Raw genomic sequence first — 25,635 nt, forward strand, 5'->3', positions numbered from 1 at the left:
ATGTTTAATGACACATTTGTATTAAAAAAAAGAAAGAGTTGTAGTAAATAGTCTCATATTGGCCTCACTAACCAATAAGAATAAACCACAAACAAAAACTTTTTGCCACTTGTTTGTAGTTTTCATTGGATTTACACCGTTCTGACCAGCAGGTGTGATCAGTGTGTGGCGTTTTGAGCGTTTAATCGGTTCAACTGATTCAACTGGTTCAGAGCAGCAGCTCTCCTGCTTGTATAAACCGGCTTAATTATAATCCTAATCAGTAAATTTCATGCTTTCGGACATAAAAATGAGAAGAGACAATTTTGTGTTGACTTAGTGGCATTTATTTGATAGTACTGGACCCGGCCAAGGCAGTCTGATATGACATATGCCGTAGAAAATGACTCGTGGGGTCCAACAGTTATTGGTTTGTTTCCACAGGCACTATGTGGCGTGTGAGAGTAACAGAAGAGGTGGAAGCTGCCCTGCATTTATAGTCTCATCTGATCCGTGTCGTCCTCCTCCTCTGATACAGAGGACTCTTTCTGGATGACGGGCGTCTCTACGCCAGACTCGCTGTGGTTTTCCAGGCCCAGGTCCCAGTCCTCATTCACTTTCTGAGGTAGACTGGCTAACAGCTCCTGACAACACACAAACGCACCGATTACGATGTGATTTCTTTCAGTGCGTCTCAAAGTTTCATCAGATTATGTTTTCTCACCTGCTGTTTCTTTCTGTCTTTGTTTTTCACAGCGATCAGCAGGCTTTTAGTGAAGCTCTTCAGCTTGGAGAACTTCAGTTTCTGGTTCTGCAGCTCATTTTCAAGGAACTGCACTTCTTCATTCTGAGGAAACAAAACACACATTTAAACAATGATCAAAAATTACATATAATATTAAGTGCAGTATAGTACTGTATAAAGCATAGTAAATGTTATCATTAAACCTCTATAATGTCCAAATCCTCTCACACTTAACACAGACTAGAAATAAGATGCCTGAGACTGCGTGCACACAGCTGCATCTCTCATGTGCAGACAAGTGTATACTTAAAGTATGAAATGATTCAAAATATATCTAATAATAGTGGGAATAACAGTCCCAGTGTTGTCTGTGGTCAGCCGATTTCACTGGTCAACTGAATCACACAGTCACCTGTCAGGAAAAGTTCAGGCTTCATGGATTCAGTTCAGAGAACTGAAAGTAATCAATGGATCCGATCATGCCAAAACATGCCAATGGCCAATCCATGACTGAAAACCACTGTGATAAGCATAAATAAATGACAACTTTAAATTATTAAGTTAGCGAAGTGAAAGCTGTTAGAATATAGAGATTTGGTATATATCATGTAGTAACTGAGACCATGGCAGTGTATAAATCTGACTGAGAGTGAACATGTAAGACTGTGTGACAAGCCAAGGGACAATGGGAGGTTTTCATTTTTGAAGAGCGATAATAGGTGCTTCTCATTTCCTAAATTGTACATCCTCATTTCCTTGCACTTCTGTCCTTGAGCCTGTGACCCAGAAACTTATTAAAGTCTGCCATAATGGAGGACATATGAATTGTCTAATGGTGTCCGATGATGTTTGGAGAAAACACTGGTGCAAAGTTATTTTCAACAGTTTTTTTGATCAAGGATATTCCAATTTACAAATGATTTCTTTTGATTCTGCAGCTACAATTCCCTTTTCTTGGATCATGGATGTCTACTCCCAAGTTTGCATATCCTGGGCCCTCATTTATCAACAGCGCATACGCACAGATGTGTGTGTAAGAACTTTCACGCAAAGTGTGAGATCTACCAACTTGTACTTATATGTAGGAATGTGTGTAATGTGTGTAAGCACAACTCTCAGCATGCTTACGCAGAGAATCTATGGGTAGAATGGTGATGCTACAAAAAGAAAGTGCCTCCACGTGTTCCCCTGTGTCCTTTAATTGCAGTTACTCAATTTCAAGCTTAACATCTGCATAATTGCTGTGAAAAGCTATAAAAGACACCTCGGAAGTCATTTTAAAGGGATCATCGGATGCCCATTTTCCACAAGTTGATGTGATTCTTTAGGGTCTTAATGAAAAGTCTATAATATACTTTGGTTAAAAATCCTCAATGGTTGTGTAAAACAACACCTTTTTTTACCTTGTCAAATTCATCCCATTCTGAGGGATTGTTCCTTTAAATGCAAATGAGACCTGCTCGCCCCGCCCCTCTCTTCTCACTGTGGAGTGACGAGCCGGTTTACTTCAGCCACATTTAGCCGCAAAACTTGCTAACTAGCATGTTATTAGGAAAGGTGATTGCAGAGATTCATTAAAAAAAAACCTTATACTCACTTCTGCTGTAAGTGAAGCTGGATCATGAATGATTTGCGCGAACACAGACGGATATATGTAGATCGGGAGGCGCATTCCCTTCACAAACAAACTTAATCCACTGCATCTTCAGCTGCTCAGATGTCGGGAGTAAATGACAACCACTATGTTCATTATTACATCCAGCAACACAACACCTCAATCGCTCAATCGGAGATATTTTTGTCTAACTTACAGCCCTGCTCCGGCATCAAAACAATGGAGGTCTGAGGTAAGACGCTCATGTCAATCAACTATGGTGGGAGCGGCCTCTGTGGGTGTGACACCACACCAACAGGCATCTGAGAATGGCTCGATTTGAAAAAGGGGATATTATTTTTACATTTTAATTAAAAACCACTGCATGGATTTTTATCATTATAGGGTAGATTTGTACATACACTGCCAACACACATTAATGTTCAAACAACATGTAAAAGTGAACTTTGCATCCGATGACCCCTTTAAACGTATAGTGTCATGGCTGATCTCGCTTTGCTGGAAGATTAGGCAAACGATGCACTGTGCAGGAATGTGTTTACAAAGGGTGCACTAATCTGTTTAGTGATCTGTTTAGAGCACAGAATGACTTCTCAGTCAGTATCGCTTTCTTTGTCATCTTTGTCAGTGAGGACATATACATTCACGTGATTTATAAAGGGAGGTGTTGTCACCATATATGCTTCACTGGAGGCGTTTCTGAATGCAAATGACCATGAATGTGAATAAGCATGGTGCTTAAGAACATGTGGGATTTATCAGCAATGATTACTTATTGGTGTGCGTAAGCACTGCAAGCACACGCTTGATAAATACAGACTTTTTGTACTTACATTCTAAATTTCATTTGTAGGACAAAATATAGAACCATTTCTATGCACTGTTGATAAATGAGGGCCCTGAAATATAAAATTATCTTAGAGCAAGATATGCTGTGTCTGCCTGAAAAGCATGAATGAAGAGCACAAATACCCTTCTCAAGAGACTGATGTAAGAGACCACCGTTGTGTTGTCTGATCAGACCAACATATGGTAGCCCCTCAGATGTGGAAATATTTCACTGCTAGATATACTACCCTCATTTCCAGACAGTTTATGTGTCATGAGAGACGAGGGCCCTCCAAGGACCACAAGCTGGCATCAGAGAGGTATCTGCTGTGAGTTGTGCAATAGCAGCACACCCCAGGAGTGGGATCCTAAGTTACAAACCAGGGTCTTTTCCACAGAAGAACAGTATGAAGCCCTCGCATGACCCTTGTCAGGCTGTTCAAAGAGTTAAATCCCCAGCTCTTGAGCCAGAACTGAAATGGCCCTTATGTGCAGCAGACCCAATGATGTTAACTGCTGCTACCGTGATACGTACAGTAGCAGTCTCTGAATTTGATTGACTCTGATATGTTGGCCTAGACTGACGCTGCCAATAGCAGCAAGGACTGAATCCACACATGCAAGAGACAGCTGTGTCTGCATTGTGGATCTCATATTACCCCCCAAAACTGGCTCTCTGTCTTTAAGATAGCACACTTTTCTTGAGGTTCAGTCTCAGACCCAAGCACCCTGTCTCAATTTCAAGTTGGAAACTCTTCTGACCAGCCAAGGATCAGCCAGATGTCAATGTAAATCCTGGAGTTGCAAAAGAGGCAGAGCTGCACCCATGCACTTCATAAAGATGCTTGGTGATAAGGCAAGACCGAAAGGAAAGTACTGACTGAACATGCTAAACTAAGAGACTGCTAATGAGGAAAGATGGAGTAGAAAAACTGCTGAGCATTTCTACTTCCTGAAGCATCAGAGGTGGAGGAATAACCTCAAAGACCTGCATCCATCAGTATTAGGTCCCACAAGGAGATCATGACCCTCATATCGGACCTTCTCTTGGACAACTCAGATTTTGTTTGGTGGCCGAACCCCTATCTCTGCAAAGGAAGGCATGAGCAGCCTCACTGGCCTTCGGTTGGCTCCCAGATGCAGTGAGAGATCAGCTCTTTGAATGACACCAGTTGCCTCTTCCTGGTACCTATAGATGACAGTTGCCGCTTACTATGCAGTTTACTTGATTGCCTCTCAGGCACAGGGGCAAAATTGGGTGTTTCAGAAAAAGGATTTGTCCTCTTTAATCCCTGTGGGACTGAGCCAGTCATTGAACAGTTGATGACACAGGCCACTTGCTTGGTGGCATGGAGAGTGAGATCTGTGACCCGGTGGAGTTCTTTCACTGCCTCTGTGTCTAATCCAGTTGTAGTGGACAGCACACTCCAGGGCCCAGTTTATGGCGGGCCCCTCCCTGACCACAACAGTGGACAAAGGTTTGCTACATTTTCATTGGCTCTTGGTGGACTAACATAAGCAAACTGTCCAACGCCATCAGATAAAGATGCCAGGACAACAGCCAGACACCTCTTAGAGGGCAAGAAGAAGACCTTTGGTACAAAGCCCGGGAAGGACAGAACTTCTATTGGTCAAAATACAGTTTCTGCCCTCCACCCACCTTGAGACTGATTCCGAAGGTTTTGGCCTGTGACCGACCATAAAAATTCCTTAGGACCTCCAGATGCAGAGGCAGTGAGTGAAACAGAGAGAGATCACAAAGATCCATCCAAGTGAATTCATAACTGTTTTCAAACTTTAAAACTGATGCACACTACAACACACACATCTTATACTTATATATATAGAGAAATAACTATATTCCTAGTGACAGCAACGTGTAGTGCAACATCTTACACAAACTCGGCTGTTAATGGACAAATGAATGCATGCATGACAGTTCAATCTCTTTCTATCATGTTTGGACTTTTCCATCAGGTGTGTTCGTAACATTGCCAAATGCATTCTGGTTGTGGTGTGAGAAGTGAGAAATGCACCGGTAAAACTTTAGTGACACTTTTCTAACTGTGTGTTCGGACTATGCAAATAAATTCCACAGGAGGAAAGAAGGTTGGGCCACCACATGTCCCCCTACTCTGATGGAACCAGCCAATCACAGCACGGAAATGGAGAAGAGGCAAATTGCAATCTCTTCCTCATTGGAAAGGGGTAAAGGTACCCTTCCAAAAGACACTCCTTGTTCTGAGTCTCCGGCCTGCAAAGGTGAGACAATAACAGAAACACCAGTTCTGAGTCTGCTACCCGCGTGGGAAGGGACTGTAACAGAAACACACAATTCTGAGTCTCCAGCACATCCAAGAGACACTAACAGATCAACCAGTTCTAAGTCTGCGATCCACAAAGGTGAGACAACAACAGATACCAAGTCCAAATTTCCAGCTTTTGAGACAGCAACAGATACGACCATATTCTGAATAATAATAATAATGAATAATAATGTTCTTCACCATATTTGTTTCAGAGTAGCAACAGTTTATCTTTCCAGATAACGTAGCTCTGACATAGCAACACCCAACATAATCACTTGCATTTTATGCATCTAATGCACTTAACCCCCTTTCATTCATGATATTCATTTAGAAGTTGTTGATTACTCTTGTCTATCTTTTGTTCCCACCAATCTTTCTTACGTGATGTATTCATAACCACACATTAACTGACACGTGATCCAAGAATCATAATGTCATTTGTGATGCGAGTACCCATCACCCATACACTATTTCGCCTCCCTAGGTTGGCAAAAGCGAAATTCACTACACAGTGGTGTCCAAACTCTGTCCTGGAGGGCTGGTGTCCTGCAGAGTTTAGCTCCGACCCCAGTTAGACACACCTGAACCAGCTAATTAAGCTCTTACTAGGCATACTAGAAGAGTGTTTCTCAACCCTGGTCCTGGTTCAGGTGTGTCTAATTGGGGTTGGAGCTAAACTCTGCAGGACACCAGCCCTCCAAGACCGAGTTTGGACACCCCTGGTCTAATCCCTCACCACAATCCATATCTTCGGGCAGGTCAGCCTAGAATACTTGCAACTCCGCCATGGTGTGGAGGAATGCACCAGAATGACCTGTGGCTACAAAAGCCTTGCCAACCAAGTTAGATGTAAGCCAGGTTTCCTCCACGATGACACAGATGAAGGAGAGATGACTCTCAAGAGTCTGTTCCACCCTCTGCATCACCTCATATCCATGCTCATGAAGCCCCACAACCACAGAGTAGTTTGAGGCTGCTGTAGTGTAAAAGCAGGCTGAGTACTGATTCCTCCAATATCTCAACACTGACAGCCCCATAATAAAGAATGCACAAAGCATCACACACCTCCTATACTCAGGTGAGCAGTTAAAATTGATGTCAGGCACTAAGCTTTATTATTAACATGCACTCAGCAGACAATCCGTTTCCCAAAGACAAAGAAGCTGTAGATTCTGTGATGTAGGCACTCTTCTATGGTTTCACTGACACACCATGCTACATCACCTGACTTCACGAAGGCCAATGAGACTGATGAGTTTTCAAACATGCTTCATAGGAGCCTTATCAACCATTTGGCAAACTAATTAGAAGTGGACTGAATAATCTGCTAGGCTTGGTTGCATGAAAACCATTAAGTGGTTTAACTTAAGAGAACCCCAGAGGGAATTTCTTTCACAGCATTGCAACAAACGCCTTAGCTGTCATCTATACCAAAGTGTTTATAATAAGCATTTCATCAACAGTATCTAAAGAGAAGAAAAAGTGGTTTAAAAGATACACAAGTATGCTGTAATAGTAGCTAATACCTTAGGAATACAAGGAACAGATCACCCAAAACTCACCCTCATCTCATTTGGAACCAGTATGAAGCCTGCATTTTGACACAACGAAGGATTCAGAGGTGAAAGAATTCTTGTTGTTGTCCTTGCGGTTCCAATCCAAAACCAAATGACTTTCTTTCTTCTACGGAACACAAAATGTGATAATTTAATGAATATCCAGTTGGATTTATTACAACGCCTGGACATTGTGACTCACATTAAAGCTAAAGCACAAAGCGGCACATTTTACATTGGTGCAATGACAGAAGCAGCATGGAAACAATGTACTAGAGTGTAAAGCGCTCTAAAACGGTTGGGTTGTTTTTCACCAAAACCAATCAGAACACCTATAAAATGATCAGTGAGCTGTTTGGACTTGGTTGTGAGCTTTATTAGGCATTAAAAGTGAGTCCCTACACCATCATGTTCCACAGAAGAAAATAAGTCATTTAGGTATGAACTGGAACTGCAAGGAGAGCAACAATTCTTTTCTTTTGCCTTCTGAATCCTTTAGTGACCCGCAATCAAACAGACAAACAGATTTTTATTTCTGCAAGACATTTTATCATAGATGATTTCCGCAATTCACACAAGGTTGGTAAATATTATCCAGAGGTACTCCTTATAAAAAGTACTTAAAATATACATTTTTTCATTTCATTTTTAAAATTTATCAGTCCAAACTTTTTTGTAGTGATCCATCACCACACACAGGACTGAGCCTCAAATTGGACTATTTTGCTCATGTATGTGAAACTCAGTGATTGCCACATTCACTCAAAATGATTAAATGTAAAATACAGTGCTGTGTGTGACAAAGTGGTTTTAATTAATGAAAGACATTAGTGAAAGCTTGTAAAAGAGTCAGCACAACACTGTAGCTAGATAAACCCATGGTGTTTCTACTATATACCGCTCTAATGTCAGGAATGCACATCAGCCGGGATCTAGCTTTCAGAACAACATTGGTTTTGGTTTAGGAAAACGTATGAAATAAAATATAAGATTCAAATTAAATCTACTTTCAATTCCAAAAAAATAGAGGTAACTTCCAGGGTCACACATACAACATACAAGTCCATAGCAATGTATTCTCTGAACATAACCTGCTCCAGGGTTCCAGGAGTAGTTTACTTCAGAGCTCCTCAGCGCATGCGTTGCCTATTGATGAGGCTCCAGAGGGGAGTGACAGCACAGACTTTTCTCCCCCCAATCTTTCTGTTTAAATGTATTTAATAAGTAATAAAAACATTAGTCTGAATAAGCTGTTGTTAGCATCTGTTTCCATCACTCATGGATTCACCTGGAAGTTATCATCAAATTTGGCATACATATAGGGCTGGGCGATAATTCGATAACGATAATTATCGCAATATAATTTTTGTCGATAAAACAATATGAAGAGTTCGATAAATGTTCAATATAATTTTTATGTGCCAAAAGTAGAACGAAACAGCACGACTCATTTGAATCGCGCCACACGGACCGTTTATCCGCTTGGAACAAAGCTCAAACTGCTACACTGCGCGGGCGAGCTCACTAGAGAAGATGCATTTACTCCTTCACGCGAGCACTAAACAGCACTGTGAGATCCAGTGTGAAACACTTGAATTCAGCAATGAACACAAATGACTCTGTGATTCAAACTAGTTGAAAGCTGTGTGCAACGAGACAGTCAGAAGGCTTTTCAATCTACAGGTCGCCATCATTTACCAGGATTTACTGTAGTAACACTCAGGAGTATACAGGAGTAATGGTATATAATTATAGTATGTATGTTTTTGTGATTAAGCTGTAGCATGTGTGCATTTATACTGGACATTTTTTAGACTACCGTTTTTCATACAAAAACCATGTAGTTATATTTTTACCATGGTATTGAAGGTACCATTATGTGTGGTTTTAACTGTGTTTATCATGATTTAAAATGTATGCTTGCTACTATGGGAGACCAATGCTTATATAAAAAAAAAAAAAAAACTGGGTCAGAATGATTGATAATGAACAAAAATTTACCTCTGCATCTTCAAGCTACTATCAAATTTGCATTTCTAAGAGACAAAGAAAGTGATTTTATTATTATTATTATTATTATTCATCATTATCAGACAACCCAAACCTGGTTTTTGATTTGAAACAATATAACTCATTAGAACATTTAGAAATTAATTTTTATATTTACATATTTATTTTGTTAAGGAAAATTAATGGTCTGGTTTCTACAACTTTCACTTTGGCGCAAAAAATCTGACTTTAAACTTGAAAGAAATAAAGATTTGACATTTATCGTGATAATTATCGATATCGACTGATGTTAAAAAATTAAAGTGATAATTTTTTTGCCCATATCGCCCAGCCCTACATACATATAGTCTAGACTCTAAAGTATGCTTGTCAAAAGTCATTATTATAAAAGTCACTAGAAAATTGTAATACCTTGGCCTTATTTAATAAATTAGAATCTAAATACAGCAGGGCTCCAGACCAAAAAAATAAAATAAAATAATAATAATAATAATAATAAATAACAAGACTAGAAAGCTATTGATGCCTAAAATCAAACTTTTTGTTGTTGTTTGTTGTTGTTGATAATTGTAGAATCATGCTGAAGTGCTTCAGTTCAGTGAGTGCATATATGTTCCTATTTCAACTTTTAACAACAGTTACTGGCATGTTGTGAATATGTACCTTTAATTACATGACGAATCAGTATACTAATGTATGTATTACATTACAGTAACCGATCCAAAAATAATTGGAACATGACTCGCAGTTCAGTGAGGGAGCCAACTGGGAACTCTGTAACAGATCTGAGCAATGAAGTGATTTCTCCAAACACTCTGACTAACATGGTAAATTACTTTTTTCATGTGTTTCTTGTCGCAGTCTGCTTAGGACACAGCGTAAAGGGAGATGTGAGTTATTAAAGAAACAGTCTACCTCAAAATGAAAGTTGTGTCATCATCTACTGCCTCTCATGTCATACCGAACTCACACGATAATTTTCTGCAGAAGAAATGCATTCAGGTTTTGTATGGCAATTTAGGTGAATTATCCCTATAAGGGATAGCTGGAAGATGTTGGAAGATGAACACAAAGCAGAGGCCTGCGTTTCTTTACAAGTCATTCTTTGAAAATAAAAGCATATGGGGCCAGATCCATTTGTCCTGCTCTTTGTGGGGTTCTTCGTTATCTCATGTAGCTCTTGATTCTCTGCTTACCTTGAACTCTAAGAGGTTATGCATCTGTTCCATCTCTGTGGTCAACATGTCACCATCATCATCGTCGTCGTCTTCAACAATTTCAATCTTCTAGAAGAGAGTTTTCATGTTTGAGTTGCTGGCAAAGACCAAATTGTTAAACTGTAATGAATATGTGCTCATACCACATGTTTAGCAGGGGTGGAACCATCTGATTCATCGTTCACATCATCATTTTCTTTCAGATACAAATCACTGGCTCCATCTTTTAAAAAAAGGCAAACGTTCAATTACTACACATAAAATGGCTTAAAGCAATACTGTTTTCTGTGCCAAGGATGTAATTAAATGTCAATACGTGATCTCATTCATCAACGGCATGAAAATCATTCCCACCATCAGACAAACAGAGTGACGCAACGTCATTGTGTTCGCTGGCCTCTCCTAGCTCTGGAGTCTGACGGTCGTCCTCAAGGATGTGAGGTGAATGAGGTGCTGTCTGATTTGGGAACATGATCGGCCCTCCTTTAGGTGGAGGAATTTCAATGCCCATCAAACGATACTTCCTTCTGCGGTTACCAATCCATGTCTGTCAAACACAGATTTCAGAAAGACCTTCAGCACTGATGTGATGACATTTTATAGAAAGAATGGATTTTGAGAATAAGTGAGATAAATGTAAAAAGGCATTATTTGATATGAATTAAGTCACATGATTAAGAAACAAGGTAAGGCTATGTAATGTCATGAGAAAACGGTTGGAACAACAGATAAACTCTAAATGAGAATCAGAATCTCTACATGAGATTCGGTGGAACTGTACTTTAGATTATAATTTACAAATAAGCAAACGCTGACATCTGACACCTTTAAACTGTGTGTGAAGCTCATAAAACGGATAGAAACGGGCTTTCTGTACCTTGATAATTTCAGTGTCCACACTGAGTTCATTGGCTGCCGCTAAGATCTTCTCTTTGCACAGAGAGCCCAGGCTGGTCATGCCGTTATCCCAGTATCGCTTCAGCATGTACAAGTCTCTGTCGCTGAACTGCGTCCTGTCCTGCAGCTTAATAAACACTACACCTTTTATTAAAGCCATCATCAAAAGCTGACAGTAAAGTGATCTCTGACGTGCTAGAGAAGAGCGTCAGCATATTACAGGCACTCACCGTTCTTTTCCTTGAGTTACTGTGAAGCCAGGGAGCTGACATGTTACTTGTTACCTAAAAAATACAAAAGAAAAAAATTATTTTGGCCCTTTAGAGATTAAGTCACAACCTGTTTTTGATTCTGTCAGTAATGTGATCATCTCAGTGATTAAAAGTGATTAGGTACAGAAATAAGAACAAATAATAGTGATCCCAGAGAGAGGATTGACCCTCACATAAAATACTGAAACCAAAAATTTTAAAACAACTGTATGTAAGTTTCTTTACATTGAAATGTCAGTTTCAGGATCATTCTGATGACACATTCATGACTGTTATAGTGCCACCTATGGTCAAATAAAATGTTGCATGTTTGTTTAAAATCATCTGTCGCATCGTTATAAGCTTTTGGGTATAATGGTCATGCCACCTTTAAAATGACCCTGTTGTATCTAAGCAAAGACTGAGGTTCAATAATTTTTTGATAATTATAAATCTAGAGAGTCCAGGGAATTGTACTGCAGTATATACCTAGGAGTAGTTCACAAAAGTTGTCTTATTAAATAATCTTGAATATTTGATGAACAATTTGATTTGATTGACAGCAGTAGTCTTAGAGGCAAAGTTGTTCAGAATCAGGAGCTCGATTGTACAATAGGAAGATCTAGTGCAGGGGTTCCCAACCAGGGGGCTGCGGCCCACTAGGGGGCTCAGTGATCCTCCAGGGGGGCCGCGAGATAGTCTATATTATCCTATAATTGTTTAATTTCATTGTTAATGTGTTAAATTAAAATTATCAAAGCATGGCCTCTCTTGTGTTCTGTGATTGCTTCGGACAAGCCTTATCGCCACTGTTAAATACAGACTGAATGGCGGCTCAAAACTTCCGAACGCTTCATGCAAATTACATCTCTCAGCTGCATGAAGCAAACAGCGGTGCTAATGTAAAGACGATCAGAGTAATAACATACTTGCACGTACCTAATGCATGACGCGAAGTCGTACATTAGGCACACACAAGTCCGCTATCGACTCCCAAACTATGCACGCTCTCGAGGCTTTGATCTGAATATCCAGATATTCAGTCAGTTCAGTTTAAAGGGACAGGTTTAGTTACTGGTCTTTTGGCATCTCCCTGTTGTACTGTTGGGCAGGTTCACTTATTTAAGAAAAAGTCCTCTGAAGTTGTAAAGAATGTCTGAATTAAAGAATTCAAGTGCTTTAAATCTGTATATGTAAATATATTATTTTAAAATGTTAGAATTGAGCAGAGGGTTTTCTTTTAAGTTACAAAGTATAGCTTTAATTTAAAGTTTGTTTGAATTTTGAGGGGGGGTTTACATGCAGTAGAAGAATAAAAAGGCAAAACAAATATTTTGGTTAATAAAAACAAAAAAGGTTTAAAAATAAACCCCTTTTTCTTTGCTGAGGAAGTACAGTATAAGTATAAATGTCAGGCATAGGGGGGCCTTGGGAACCCCTGATCTAGTGTATGCGTGTAAATACAGTGTTTTTGAATCCATTTTTAATATAGGTATAGCACTAGCTGTGGTCCGATCTCCCTAAAACTTTGCATGCTCACCAGGTTTCTTGAGGTTTTGAGATTTCCTTTAGGCTTTATGGAATTTTGGGTAAGTTTGGACAAGTCCCTTTTCTAAACAAGCCTGTTACAGCTTCCCAAAGGGTAAGTTTAAAAATATATATATATTTATTGACCTAGAGTCCAGAGAAGTGTACTGGACTAGTAAACCCAGGACTAGTTTTGCAAAATTATCTTCTCAATCATTTAACAAACGATTTGATTGACAGCAGTGGTTCTAGAGGCAAAGTTGTCCAGAATGAGGAGTTCTATCGTATGATATGAACATCATGTGTATGTGCGAGACACCGCTCAATGTACAATTGTTTACGACCTTAAAAAATGCCTCACAAATCTTTAGGGCCATGAGACAAATGGGCCCACTGAGTTTCGTTCCGATCAGCCTCTGTTGTCCTTGTCTAATGGGTGCTCAAATTTCATCAGCCAATGAAGGATATTCTTTTTTGAGATACACAAATGTCCTTATAGACACTTTTGGCAATTTGGAACAAGACCATGCACAGCGATTTTCATGCTGATAGGACAAATGGTTGACTAAGTATAGCCATTTTTATGTTTGTTCCCTCTCGTAGCGAGTCAAGCTCTGCCATTTTTCCTGTGACCTCAGATTGAGCTCTTACATAAGTGTCCTGTGTTTGGCAAAGATATTGCACTCCATTCAGGAGTTATAGTCATTTTACTAAAAGCTGCCCTGCCCCTTTCGAACGGTTTGGTGTCCCTTTGCATCGTTGAGTCGAAAGCTATACTTTTGTTGATAATTATTGATATTCACTCTCCAGAGAATCTTTCTGCACTAGTTTGGTTCCAATCAGGCAAAAAACCTAGGACTAGTTCGCAAAAGTAAGTTTTAAAAAAAAATCCAAAATACCCAAATATTTCGCCAAGACTCACGATCGAATATGAGGCATGCATTTTGTCTGGTGTGAGCCAGGAATCTCAACGACATAAGACGCTTGGGCCTGCGACTGACGGTTTAGGAGTTATGAGTGATTTCATACTTTTGATGACTGTGGCGCCCCCGTCAGGCCGACTGGGGCGAGCCTTGGCGCCATTGTCGGTGGTGTGAGTACTACCATCCCTCCAAGTTTCAAGTCTCTACGACTTACGGTTCGGTCTGCACGATCAGTTTTACATGGAGATCGCTGACCCTTGGCCGTTCTAACAATTACAATACAGTTTCAACGTTACATGCTTGATCCCCTATAAAAGCGCAAACTTAAATAATGAACTGACAGCTCTCATTCAAACAATATTAACAGAGACAGAAGCACAGGTGGGACATTTTAATATAATAGGTTCATGTAAACATTATTTTAACTTTACTTGCTTAAGTTGTTATAATAATTTTTAATGTTCTATGGTGAAATATATTTGGCTTTCAATTATACTGTAATGTTAAATGGCTATAATTACTCATTTCATCCCCATAACTTGAAATAAAAAAAAATCCATTTAATAGGTGCATCAATATCCATAATGCTGGCCTTCTTTCATAATACTTGGTAAAATAATGCCATTAAACAAATATTTAAAAATCTATAGTCTCAATGCCGTTTTCACATTTCACATTCAAAGTGAAATTCATTTGCAATAACTCATTTTAGATTGAGGGGCAATTAATTACTGAAACCAGCACAATTTATTAGTTAATTTTTCTTAAATGATGGAGAGAACCAGTGTTAACCTCATGGGAAAGGTCAAATTCATTTCCATTTAACTGTGAATGGTTCCTTTTTATGTATTAATGTAACAGCCATTAATATCAAAATTTGGGCTCACTGTGTAAGTACAACGTGGCAAACATACCTTGAGACAGGGGATTCTGGCAGACGCCTGCGAGAGCAGTTTTAGTGGGAAGTTGCTGGGGGAGGATGTTCTGCTCAATAAGGAGCTGCTGGTTTGACATCCTTTCTCTCCAAAGAGAGCAGAGTTTGAGTTCCTCTCTGTGAGTCCCGGGCTGTCAGTCAAGGAAGAGGAAGCTGCGCTGGAGCTCCGCCCACTATCCACACTGCCTTTACCGCACTGCATCTGCAGCGCCATGTTGGCCAGCTCCTCTTCTCTGGAGTACTCGTCATCAGCGTCGGCCGTCTCCATCGCGATCGAGAACACCTCCAACGCCTCGACCGGCCTCGTCTTCCTCACCGCCAGGTCTTGAGCGAGAGGCCGCTGCGACAGCTCCCCTAATCCGGCCAGGGTGAAAACATGCTGAATCTGAGCGCTAGCGTCTGCAGGAGGGCGATGTGCCGGGGCCGTTTTCTGAGGGGAGGTCTGAGGCCACGACGGATGCTGAGAGGTTCTGCACTGCTTGGCCCAACTGGGAGCGATTACGGCGGAGTCTCTGGAGGGGAAGGGTTTGAGCGTCTGGCTGCACTTGAGAGCACTGGAGCCGGGGATGATGGGAGATTTCCGCTGCATGACGGCTGCCACGGCGGTGCGATGCGCTGCTGCGTCTGTGCGATCGTGAGCGGCCGGCTCCATTTCTGCGTGCGAGGGCAATGATTTTGTCGCTGTCCTATTGTGAGTAGATGCATCGAAGCAGTTGGCGTAAATGCCCGTCAAAATGACATCGCTGTGACCGCTGAGCGGAGAGGAAGATGATGGAGAGGAGGAAGAAGATGAGGACGAGGCCTGCGGAGGGAGGAGGTGGGCCACCGGGGGGCCGCGCTGAATGCTCCGCATGGCCGCCATCTCGGCCGTCAGCACCGACCCGGCGACGAGCGCCCCGGCAGATCCGCACGAAACATGCTGATGGGACAGAGGTTGAGCGGCAGCTCCGTTCTGATCCGCCTTAGATGCCAATTTTCGACGCTTGTTTCCTACCCATGTCTGTAAGGACAAAAGTACAGAAAATCACTTTGGGTTCGAAGAAGTGGATCTATTCCACCACAAAAGGAGGTTTATAAACAATGTCCATGCTTTTTCTATACCACTAACAGAGTCAAATTTGTAAATAGTGAACCATGAAAGTAGAAACCCATATCATCAGAACAGAGGCGTTGCATGACAAACTGATTAAACAGATTATTTTTTCTTAGTGGAAACTCTAAAACAATATAAAATACAATTTTTACACAATATCAAACTCAAATGAATATTTCATGCCAATGTAATTCCGTTTTTATATACAGTATACTGACTAATCATGTAGTAAGCGGCAGGACTTTACATTGTCCCTTATTGACATGTTTTTCTTGTTTGAACTTGTCTGTCCATCTTGGCTAAAAGCTGCTTGCTAGGAACTGTTATAAGTGAGCTAATAAAATATTAATAAGCAACTAAAAAGTCAAATCAATACTTTGATTATGTGCATTGGCCAATCAACACACTCAATCATCACTTGTAATGCACAAGTAGATATAGAAATTATTTTAGTAAATACTATTTATAAATTAATCTTAAATAGTCTATAAATATTTAGCAAATACTTATAGAATAAGTTTTAGATGAGGGTAACAGTCATTGAAAAACCCACAATGGTCGACCGCTAAATAACAACATACAGTTCAGGTCAAAAGTTTACAGACACCTTGCAGAATCTGCAAAATGTGTATTATTTTGCCAAAATAAGATAGAACATACAAAATGCATGTTACGTTTTTATTTGGTACTGACCTGAATAAGACATTTAACATAAAAGACATTTACATATAGTCCACAAGAGAAAATAATAGTTGTATTTATAAAAAAGACCCCGTTCAAAAGTTTACATACACTTGATTCTTAATACTGTGCTGTTCCTGAATGATCCACAGCTGTGTTTTTTGTTTAGTGATGGTTGTTCATGAGTCCCTTGTTTGTCCTGAACAGTTAAACTGCTGCTGTTCTTCAGAAAAATCCTTCAGGTCTCATAATTTCTTTGGTTTTTAAGCATTTTTGTGTATTTGAACCCCTTCCAGCAGTGACTGTATGATTTTGAGACCCATCTTTTCACACTAAGGACAACTGAGGGACTCATATGCAACTATTACAGAAGGTTTAAACACTCACTGATGCTCCAGAAGAAAACACAATGCATTAAGAACAGAACGAAAAATGTGTACATTTTTCTTATTTAGCCTAAATATCATATTTTTTTAATTTAGTACTGCCCTTCAGAAGCTACAGAAGATACTCACATGTTTCCCAGAAGACAAAATAAGTAAAATTTACCCTGATCTTCAAATTAAAAAATGCTGGCTCTTAATGCATAGTTTTTCCCTGTGGAGCATCAGTGAGCATTTGAACCTGCAATAGTTGCATATGAGTCAGAAAAGTGTGAAAAGATGGATCTCAAAATCATACATTGTCATTGTTGTAAAGGGTTAAAATACACAAAAATGCTGAAAAAACGTAAGAATTTGTGGGACCTGAAGGATTTTTCTGAAGAACAGCAGCAGTTCAACTGTTCAGGACAAACAAGGGACATATGATCCCTATCACTATCACGAAACACAGCTGTGGATCATTCAGGAACAACACAGTATTAAGAATCAAGGGGATATTAACTTTTGAATTATTTTTTCTTGTGGACTATATGTAAACGTCTTTTATGTGAAATATCTCATTCAGGTCAGCACTAATTAAAAAATAATAATAATAACATGCATTTTGTATGATCCCTCTTATTACATTTTATAACGTGTATATAAACTTCTGACCTCAAAATAGCTTAAATCATCTGAAATGAAATGCTAAATGAATAAAACAAGCAAGCTTACTCTAACCACACTGAAGTCAAGTTTGGTCTCTTGAGCACACTGCAGGATGAGCTGGAAGCAGCTCTTGCTCTGATTGGTCATGCCGTTCTCATAGTAGCGCTCCAGGATCCGCTGCTGCTCGGCAGTAAATACAGATCTCAAGTTCATCTGCAAGCCAAGAGAATGTCATGCAATTAATGAAATAACACTATTAAACAGTTAAGAACAGCTTATTGCAACAAGCAAAGCCATGTCATCATCTAAAAACAGTAAAAACCCATATATTATTAGAGCTTGTAGTGATGGGATGACTGGCATTGGGCAGATGAATGTTATGCTGAGAGTTTCCCATGAGTTGGCTTTGCTCCAAATCTGTCCCACTAGTTTTATCTCTTCATGAAACCATACCAAATGTCTTGTGGCTGTGCTCTCGAAACAGCGACTGGGTTTCCATCAAACTGTTTTTACGTGTCTTTTGAATGTTTCAAACACAGCTGTGCAAGGGAATATCAGGCATTTCAGCCCTTGTTATCTGAGCTATTTCACTCATTCTGCACCATTTTCCAGCAGTATATATTACACTATTTATAACTGAGGTCATTCAGCTGCCCCGTGACAAACAATTAAGCCATGATTACTTACTTGACTTTTTTCACATTTTTATTTGAAACACTGAACCCAGAACAGTCCGTCAGGTGTATACTTGTGTAAGTTACAGATCAACACAGTGTTGGGAAAAGTTACTTAAAAGTAATGCATTACAATATTGTTACTCCCTTAAAATGTAACTTATTAAGTTTTTATGGAAAGTAATGTGTTACATTATTTTTGCGTTACTTTTTCAAATTGGGCAGTGCTTGTTAATATCAAAAGTTCTATGTTTGGCAAAAGTAAAAGCCCTTTCACACCAAAAGCCTCCAGCTGAGGGAAAAATAAATTCATGTCTGTACAGCAGAACGCAGAAGGAAATTCAACACTCCTCAGCAATAATAAAAAAAATCTTCAGTAATTTTTTGCTTATTAATAAGGTTAAATTGGATCATTGAAGGTCAGCAGCAAAGACACTAGTTATTAAAATGTGATCAAATACATAAAGGATATTTGTATTATTTAACATATTGAATTATTGCATGTTTTGCGTCATATTCTGAGTTGCATTTCACAGTTTTTATTCATTTTGAGGAATACTAAATCTGTTTTTTGTGAGTGAGCTGAATTAATGCATGTTCACACTTAGTCTAGAATACAGTAACATCTGACTCCCGATTTCTCTCAGTATGGGGACAGGCGAGCTTTCAATCAATAATTGGGGAAAAAAAGTAACTGCCATTACTTATTTGAAAAAGCAACTCTTGTAAATTAAAAAGCAATGCATTACTTCATTAGTTACTTGTAAAAAGTAATCTGATTACGTAACTTGTGTTACTTGTTACCCCCAACACTGGTTGAACAGTTACACTTCTTTATTAATAATAAAACCCAATGTGAGTAATAACCCCGTTGCTTTGTTTGGCTCTATATTATTGTGTACCACTGAGCCCCCAGCACAAACGCTGTATGCAGTGTCATGTGAATGGCTCAGGGCTGGTCTCCAGTGAATACGCACTGATAACGCATACTCACAGTGTGAATGCTCCTCTTTTCCAGCCATTTTTCCATCCCTCTGATGGATGTGCTGAGAGACTGCAGGAATCAGGCTGAGCTACAATTAATCTCTACATACAGCAGAGACGCACCGCCGCGCACAACTCTATTCACACCAGCGTCCAGCCATCCTGACACTTCTAACTGCTCTTATGCTGTGATTGGGAGGATGACAGAAACACACAAGGTCTGCTCGCTCCAGGACAGACCCCTCAGATCTGAAAAAGACAGAATGCAAAGGATGCTATTAACCCTCTGGTTGTGTTCGGATTCCTGTCACACTTGTGGTGTTCCCGGTCAAAAATGACTGGACTCCAAACAATTGCTTATAAATCTATAAATATGCTATATTATCATGTTCTCACAGAGTAGACAAAAGTTTACAAATAAATGCTTTAGCACAGAGAGAGCGTCAGCTTGTTGTTTCATGATATTGTCTCAGTCTGACAGTGTCAGTGTGCAGGACATATATAACTAAAACATAACAGCTTTGGTTTGTTGTTCCATGAAATGTTATAATGCAAATAATCTTAATGTGTTCTTTTTTTGTGTGTCACAATGGTCAGATTTAACAGGAACAGCACAAGTGTTACTTTGTGCCCCTTTTCAGAACATAAAATCATTTCAAAATAAAGATCCTGCTTTGTGTGCTCTTCCCCATTCACTTTCAGTGACTGGCCATTTTTAATGAGTGTGACTTTGTGCAATTTTGTACAAAATAAAAGCATTTAAAAGCAAACTTCCTGATTAAACATTGAAGCACACTAGTCTGAGAAACAGTGCAAATTTTGTATCTTATATTGTGAAAATTATTCACAAAAATGCTTTTTTCACTCAAAAAATTAGGTGCCTACTTTTGGATAAATGAGGCCTACAATTAATCGGATGCAAATAGAAACACAAAACCAGTTCTAAATGAAAGAAAACAAGCTGACAAAAAGATTGAATCCAATATTTGGTGATAATATAGCGTATTTACAGATTTATAAGCAGTTGTTTGGAGTCCGGTCATTTTTGACCAGGAACACCACAAGTGTGACTTTTTGCAATTTTGTACAAAATAAAAGCATTTAAAAGCAAACTTTCTGATTAAACATTAAAGCATGCTAGTGTGAGAAACAGTGCAAATTTTCATAATTTTTTCTCTCGTATTGTGAAAATTACTCATAAAAAATGATTTTTTCACTTAAAAAATGAGGTACCTTCTCTCAGAAAAATGAAGCCTACGATTAATTTAGATGCAAATAGAAACACGAAACCAGTCCTAAATGAAAGAAAACAAGTTGACAAAAAAGACTGAATCCAATATTTGGTGATAATATAGCATAATGACAGATTTATAAGCAATTGTTTGGAGTCCCGTCATTTTTAACCGGGAACACCACAAGTGTGACTAAGTGAAATAAAAGCCACAAAAAATGATGAAAATTCAAAAAAATTTCTGAGACGTACTTATACCCTGTGTGAACAAAGTCCAATGTGATAACGTTAACTAGTATTTTCCGGAAAAAGAAAATCTTTTCCGGGTCAATTTGACCCGAACACAACCAGAGGGTTAAATTACTAGTATTATTAGTGCTATATTCAATCTTTTATCCATTTAGAGCTGTGACTCGAACAGCACTGAAAAAAAGAACAAAAACATCAGTGAACCATTTCAGTCCAGCCTGATTATTTACTGTCTGAAATATTAAAATAAAAAAGTTTTTAAGAATAAAACTTAATAATTTGCTTATTCTAAAAAGTGCACCACTAATTTATTGTAATCAATGTTCCAGCCATATTTATTACAGTAACGTTAGTTGTGATAATAAAACTTGGTACTGTCAGAAAAACAGAATATGACATCTCTCCAGACACAGTGAAGGAGACGTGACTTTCATCACAACGTGAATGTAGTGAAATCTTAAGACAAAAGATCAGTCTCCTTTAATAACACTAACAGAGTTAAAACTATGTAACTAAAACTGAATCAGTGTGTGTGTCAGTGTGCTGATGTGGGCTGTTTGTTGTGATGTGTGTCGGTGCTGATGCGGTTTAGCTGCAGTGCTAAAGTCTCCATCCCGCGCCATTACAAACACACACACTCCTCACATCACACCGGACAGCTCATGCTAAACACACTCCATCTGATTCATCGTGTCAGTGTTGTGGATGTTCGGAAAATGTGTGTTCGTTGCCGACGTTTCATTTGCGCGTTAATATCATGTAACGTTAACCCATCGGCGCTCGTGCATGAAATCATAATAACAGCGACATCTCAAACAGATAAAATGGGCAAACGACCCCCCGCCCCGGCTCATCACGGGATAAACCGTTGGCCGCTGGGGTTACAAACTGGAGAAAAGGCGTTTCTAAACTGAAGTAAAGTGTAAACAAAATGAGAGAAATTCCTGACGCGCGCGCTAGTGCGCGAGACAGGCCCAGGAGGCCACGCGCGAGCCAAAACCACCACGCGAAACTTTGTTTTATTATTATTATTTTGCCTCGCTCGTAAAGCGATGCTGGTCTAAATGTATGACATTAGCTGTTCGAACGGAGAAGCGCGCGGGCGCCGCGACCGTATCACACTGCTGAGGAGATTAAACGGGAGAGATACCTTTTGTAGAGAAATCAACGAACCCCTCGAATTCAGCAGATTTCTTTACCAATCCCCTCACTAGACAATGAAATCAAAACGTCCGATCATCAATTCTAATCATGATCGTGACGTCAGGGGTGACACGAGCCAATGGAGGAGCAGAATCAGCGTCATGACACGGTCAGCCCCGCCCAGCGCTGTGAGGTGAGGGTGGGAGCTGCACAAGAAAGAGCATCGATGATGATGATGATGCTGCTGCTGCTGCTGATGATTACTAGTCAGAGGACACGAAAATACATATTACTATACCAACTGACTAAAATTAATACAACTTCAGCTTTAGTAGTTTAGTACCATAAATGCTCAAACGAGTAGAAAAAATGCAAATTAAGCAGCTGATGCTTGAAGACAGAACAGAAAAAGGAAAAATCAATAACGCTACATAAAAGTAGCATTGTGTATTGTTACCTATTCTTATATATTACATAAACGAAAATTTTAATAGCTGGGAAATGCATGTGTATTTAAGTGGCTTTGAGATTTTTATATTTTATGACATCAGGAAACCCAGAAAATCCCATTTGAATGAAAATAATAATAATAATAGAATAATTCTATTCTTAGTTATTGTTAAAAGGAAAAAAATGACATGTTAACTAATGTAATAAAAATATCTGAAATGTTTTGTGGCATTTAAAACATTTAAAACACTTGGGAGTGATAGCATTAAAATGCACCCAAATCTAGTCTTCAAAGTTTTTATATAAATGTTTGAATTAAATTACAGTAAAGTGAGTATTAAGCACTGATCTCTTATCGTGCTTTGTCATAAACTAACAAAATTAAATTTTTAAATTACAAATGGAAGACAACGAGGGATCCAGTGACACTTGTGGTGAAAAACAGCTGCTGTGATGCACTGACAGCGCTTTATTTTGTAATAAGAGGTGCTGAGGACAGTTCATTTGTGACCCTGGACCCTGGAACGAAGTTCTTAGCAATGCATATTACTAATAACAACTTAAGTTTTGATATATTAAAAAAAGAAAATAGAAAAAAACAGAAAAAAAAATAGAAAATAACTTGGAACATGATCTTTACTTAATTTCTAATGATTTTTGGCATAAAAGAAAAATCAATAATTTTGACCCATACAATGTATTGTTGGCTATTGCTACAAATATACCTGTGCTACTTATGACTGGATTTGTGCCCCAGGGTCACATTTTATCAGTAAGGCTGTGCTACTGTCAGAGAAACATGTCTCACATATTCCAGTAGATTCACACTGTACTGTATAAACATCAGCAACAATTTGACAGTCAACATCACAGAAACCCTTCAGTGCCTTTTGAAAACAGGACAGATTTTCACAACTTTACTTTACAACTTTTCGTAGTGTTTTATAAAATAAAAACACTTCAGTTTTGATTTATTTTTGATTACTAGGCCAATTCAAAGAGAATTGAACTGAACTGACAAATTAACAAAGAAGACCTTATATCAATGTAAACATTTAATGTAACTTAAATGAGTGTCATTTAGGCACTCAACTTTTTTTTACATTTCTTTTTCAAGCTCTTTATAACATTTTTTATATGCTTTCTGGCTTGTTCAAGAACAATAAGATATGAACACATTTTAAGTTAACAAATCTCGACATTAATAATCACCATCTTTATTCTGATTTGAAGGGCTTCGATGACTTATCTGTGAAAATAACATTTTAAAAATCCAGACATACGGCTTTGGCAGTGACGGGCTGGAGCAGCCATATGCTTCAACAACTGCTTCAGCAAAGCATGTGAATATAAAGCAGATAAAGACGCTCAGCAGAAAGATGCAGTCTTGAATACTGAAGTGACTCCACTGATTCTTTCAAATGTTTATGAATTTTCATGGAGAATCTAGGAACAACTTTAAAATAATATTCCAAATTATAATATTTTTTCTGGTTGATGTAACAAACGTCCACTGAGGGTGAGTTTAAAGAACACGTGCAGTTTATTTACACAAGACATGAAGAAATACAAACACAAAACAAAGACTTCTCTTAACTTGACTAGACTAGATGTGGCCTGTGATTTTTCTAGTGATCCTAAAGTGCTCGATTAGCTGCTTCAGGTGTGTTTGATTAGGCTTCCAGCTGAAATCTGCAGTAAAATGTGTCTCAGAGGAGGGAGCAATGCACCCAGTCTGCAATTCAGGAAAAGAGCCTTTGAAATCGACTGTGAATGAAAAAAGTTTGTACGTAATTTCCAGGCAACACCACATGAAATCACACGTGCTTTTGAACTCCTGCAAGGCAATATGGTACCAATTGTGCTGTAATGTCACAAGACTGTATCCTATTAGTTAAAAGGTTACGCTTCAAACAAAGGGGGAAATGTTGTGTCTGCAGGGATATTGTTCAGCCACTAGATGGCAGCTGTAGAAATAATGAAGAGTAAAGCAGAAAGAGGGAATATTTGTGACTACTTTTTTTTTTAAATTGCAAATTGTATATAACAAGACAGGGAACATCCAACATCATAAGGCACATCTACCACAAATAATATAAATAATCAAAACATCAATAATAATAATTACACTCACAACAATAATAGCAACAATGAGGGGGACAAACAACACACACAAGTCTATAGAAGTACATACAGACATCAAATTAAAATTAAAATAGTAAATATTTTGAGATTGAGCAACAAAGAGTTTCAGACTTTCTATTTAGTGTTTAAAGTACTTTTTTACAAAGTCACAAAGCAGTTTATATAAAAGGAGGGCTTATATTTTTTTCCCATTTGCAAGTATGAATATAATAATTACCCAACAATAAAACAAAGCTGACAACATCCGAAAAATGAGAATTTAAATCTTGCAAATATTTATGACTCTTCTTTATTTTATTACAAAAAATACAGACATCACACACTGCCATCTCTGACCTTTTTTGAGCTCCTTAATAAAGTCTTATATTGAATTTCTATGCAAATGTCCTCAAACAAAACAGTCAGTAATACAGTAAAACCAAATTACAAAATTACATAGAACATGACAAACACAATGAACAAACAACAACGATTTATTTATTTATTTATCTATTATTTATTGATGTATTTATTGTTACGTGTAAATCTAACAGCTCATTATTCAGCTATTAGCCTACTACAGAAATTGTAATCAAATGTAAAAGTGAGATTATGCATGGTTTTACTGTATGAATTAAACAGAAAACCAGTCCTTTCCTTTGTTGAGACTATGCCTTCATTGGAGATTTGATTAAATTCATTCATTCATTCAGTTTTTGAGGGATAATTTGGAAAAAGGTGGGTTTTTTTATTATTTGTATAATTTTATTCATTTTATGGTAATTTTTGTGGTTGTTTTTTTATGTCATACACATATTGGCAATGAAGAATCTGCTTAATAAAAGCACATATAAAAATAATTTTAGGAACATCTTACAGTTGCATTATTGCAGAGTGTATTTGGGGCAGAATGCATGAAGGCATTTGATTAACACGTTGTTACTTTATTTATTTATTTATTTTAATGCAAAACATAGACTTTATTTTTTTGTGTAATATTTTGATCACAGGTAGTTTTATTTACACAAATGTAGATTTATTAAAGTTTTGAGCTATTTAAAAAGCAGCTAAAGAAAATCAACGCCTTAAACTCTCTATAATTACTTGTAATATATTAAGTTTAACTCATGTTCTAACTGTTATACTTTGCTTTTTCTTAATTTCTTCCTTTGTTTTTTCTTCAG

General features: G+C 38.4%; 1 protein-coding gene across 4 annotated transcripts; it reads right to left on the reverse strand.

Annotated features, from left to right (window-relative positions):
• Positions 1-300: 300 nt before the first annotated feature.
• On the reverse strand, positions 301-21,995 carry hdx (highly divergent homeobox). Of its 4 annotated transcripts, none has more exons than XM_051128135.1 (11): positions 21,885-21,995; positions 19,265-19,503; positions 17,663-17,809; positions 14,772-15,791; positions 11,387-11,440; positions 11,137-11,277; positions 10,614-10,806; positions 10,403-10,482; positions 10,239-10,328; positions 704-826; positions 301-623 (listed from the first exon to the last, which is right to left on the reverse strand). In XM_051128135.1, the coding sequence occupies exons 2-11, from the start codon at positions 19,298-19,300 to the stop codon at positions 474-476; spliced, it is 2,034 nt and encodes a 677-aa protein (XP_050984092.1). In that variant the 5' UTR covers positions 19,301-19,503; positions 21,885-21,995; the 3' UTR covers positions 301-473. The 4 variants fall into 4 exon arrangements, with proteins under 4 accessions (XP_050984092.1, XP_050984091.1, XP_050984090.1 ...); XM_051128134.1 differs by having other exon boundaries at positions 10,239-10,325; positions 11,137-11,283; XM_051128133.1 differs by having other exon boundaries at positions 11,137-11,283.
• Between the last annotated feature and the right edge of the window lie 3,640 nt (positions 21,996-25,635).

Source organism: Labeo rohita, chromosome 14 (genome assembly GCF_022985175.1).
Source record: "Labeo rohita strain BAU-BD-2019 chromosome 14, IGBB_LRoh.1.0, whole genome shotgun sequence".
In the NCBI taxonomy this organism is placed as follows: Eukaryota; Metazoa; Chordata; class Actinopteri; order Cypriniformes; family Cyprinidae; genus Labeo; species Labeo rohita.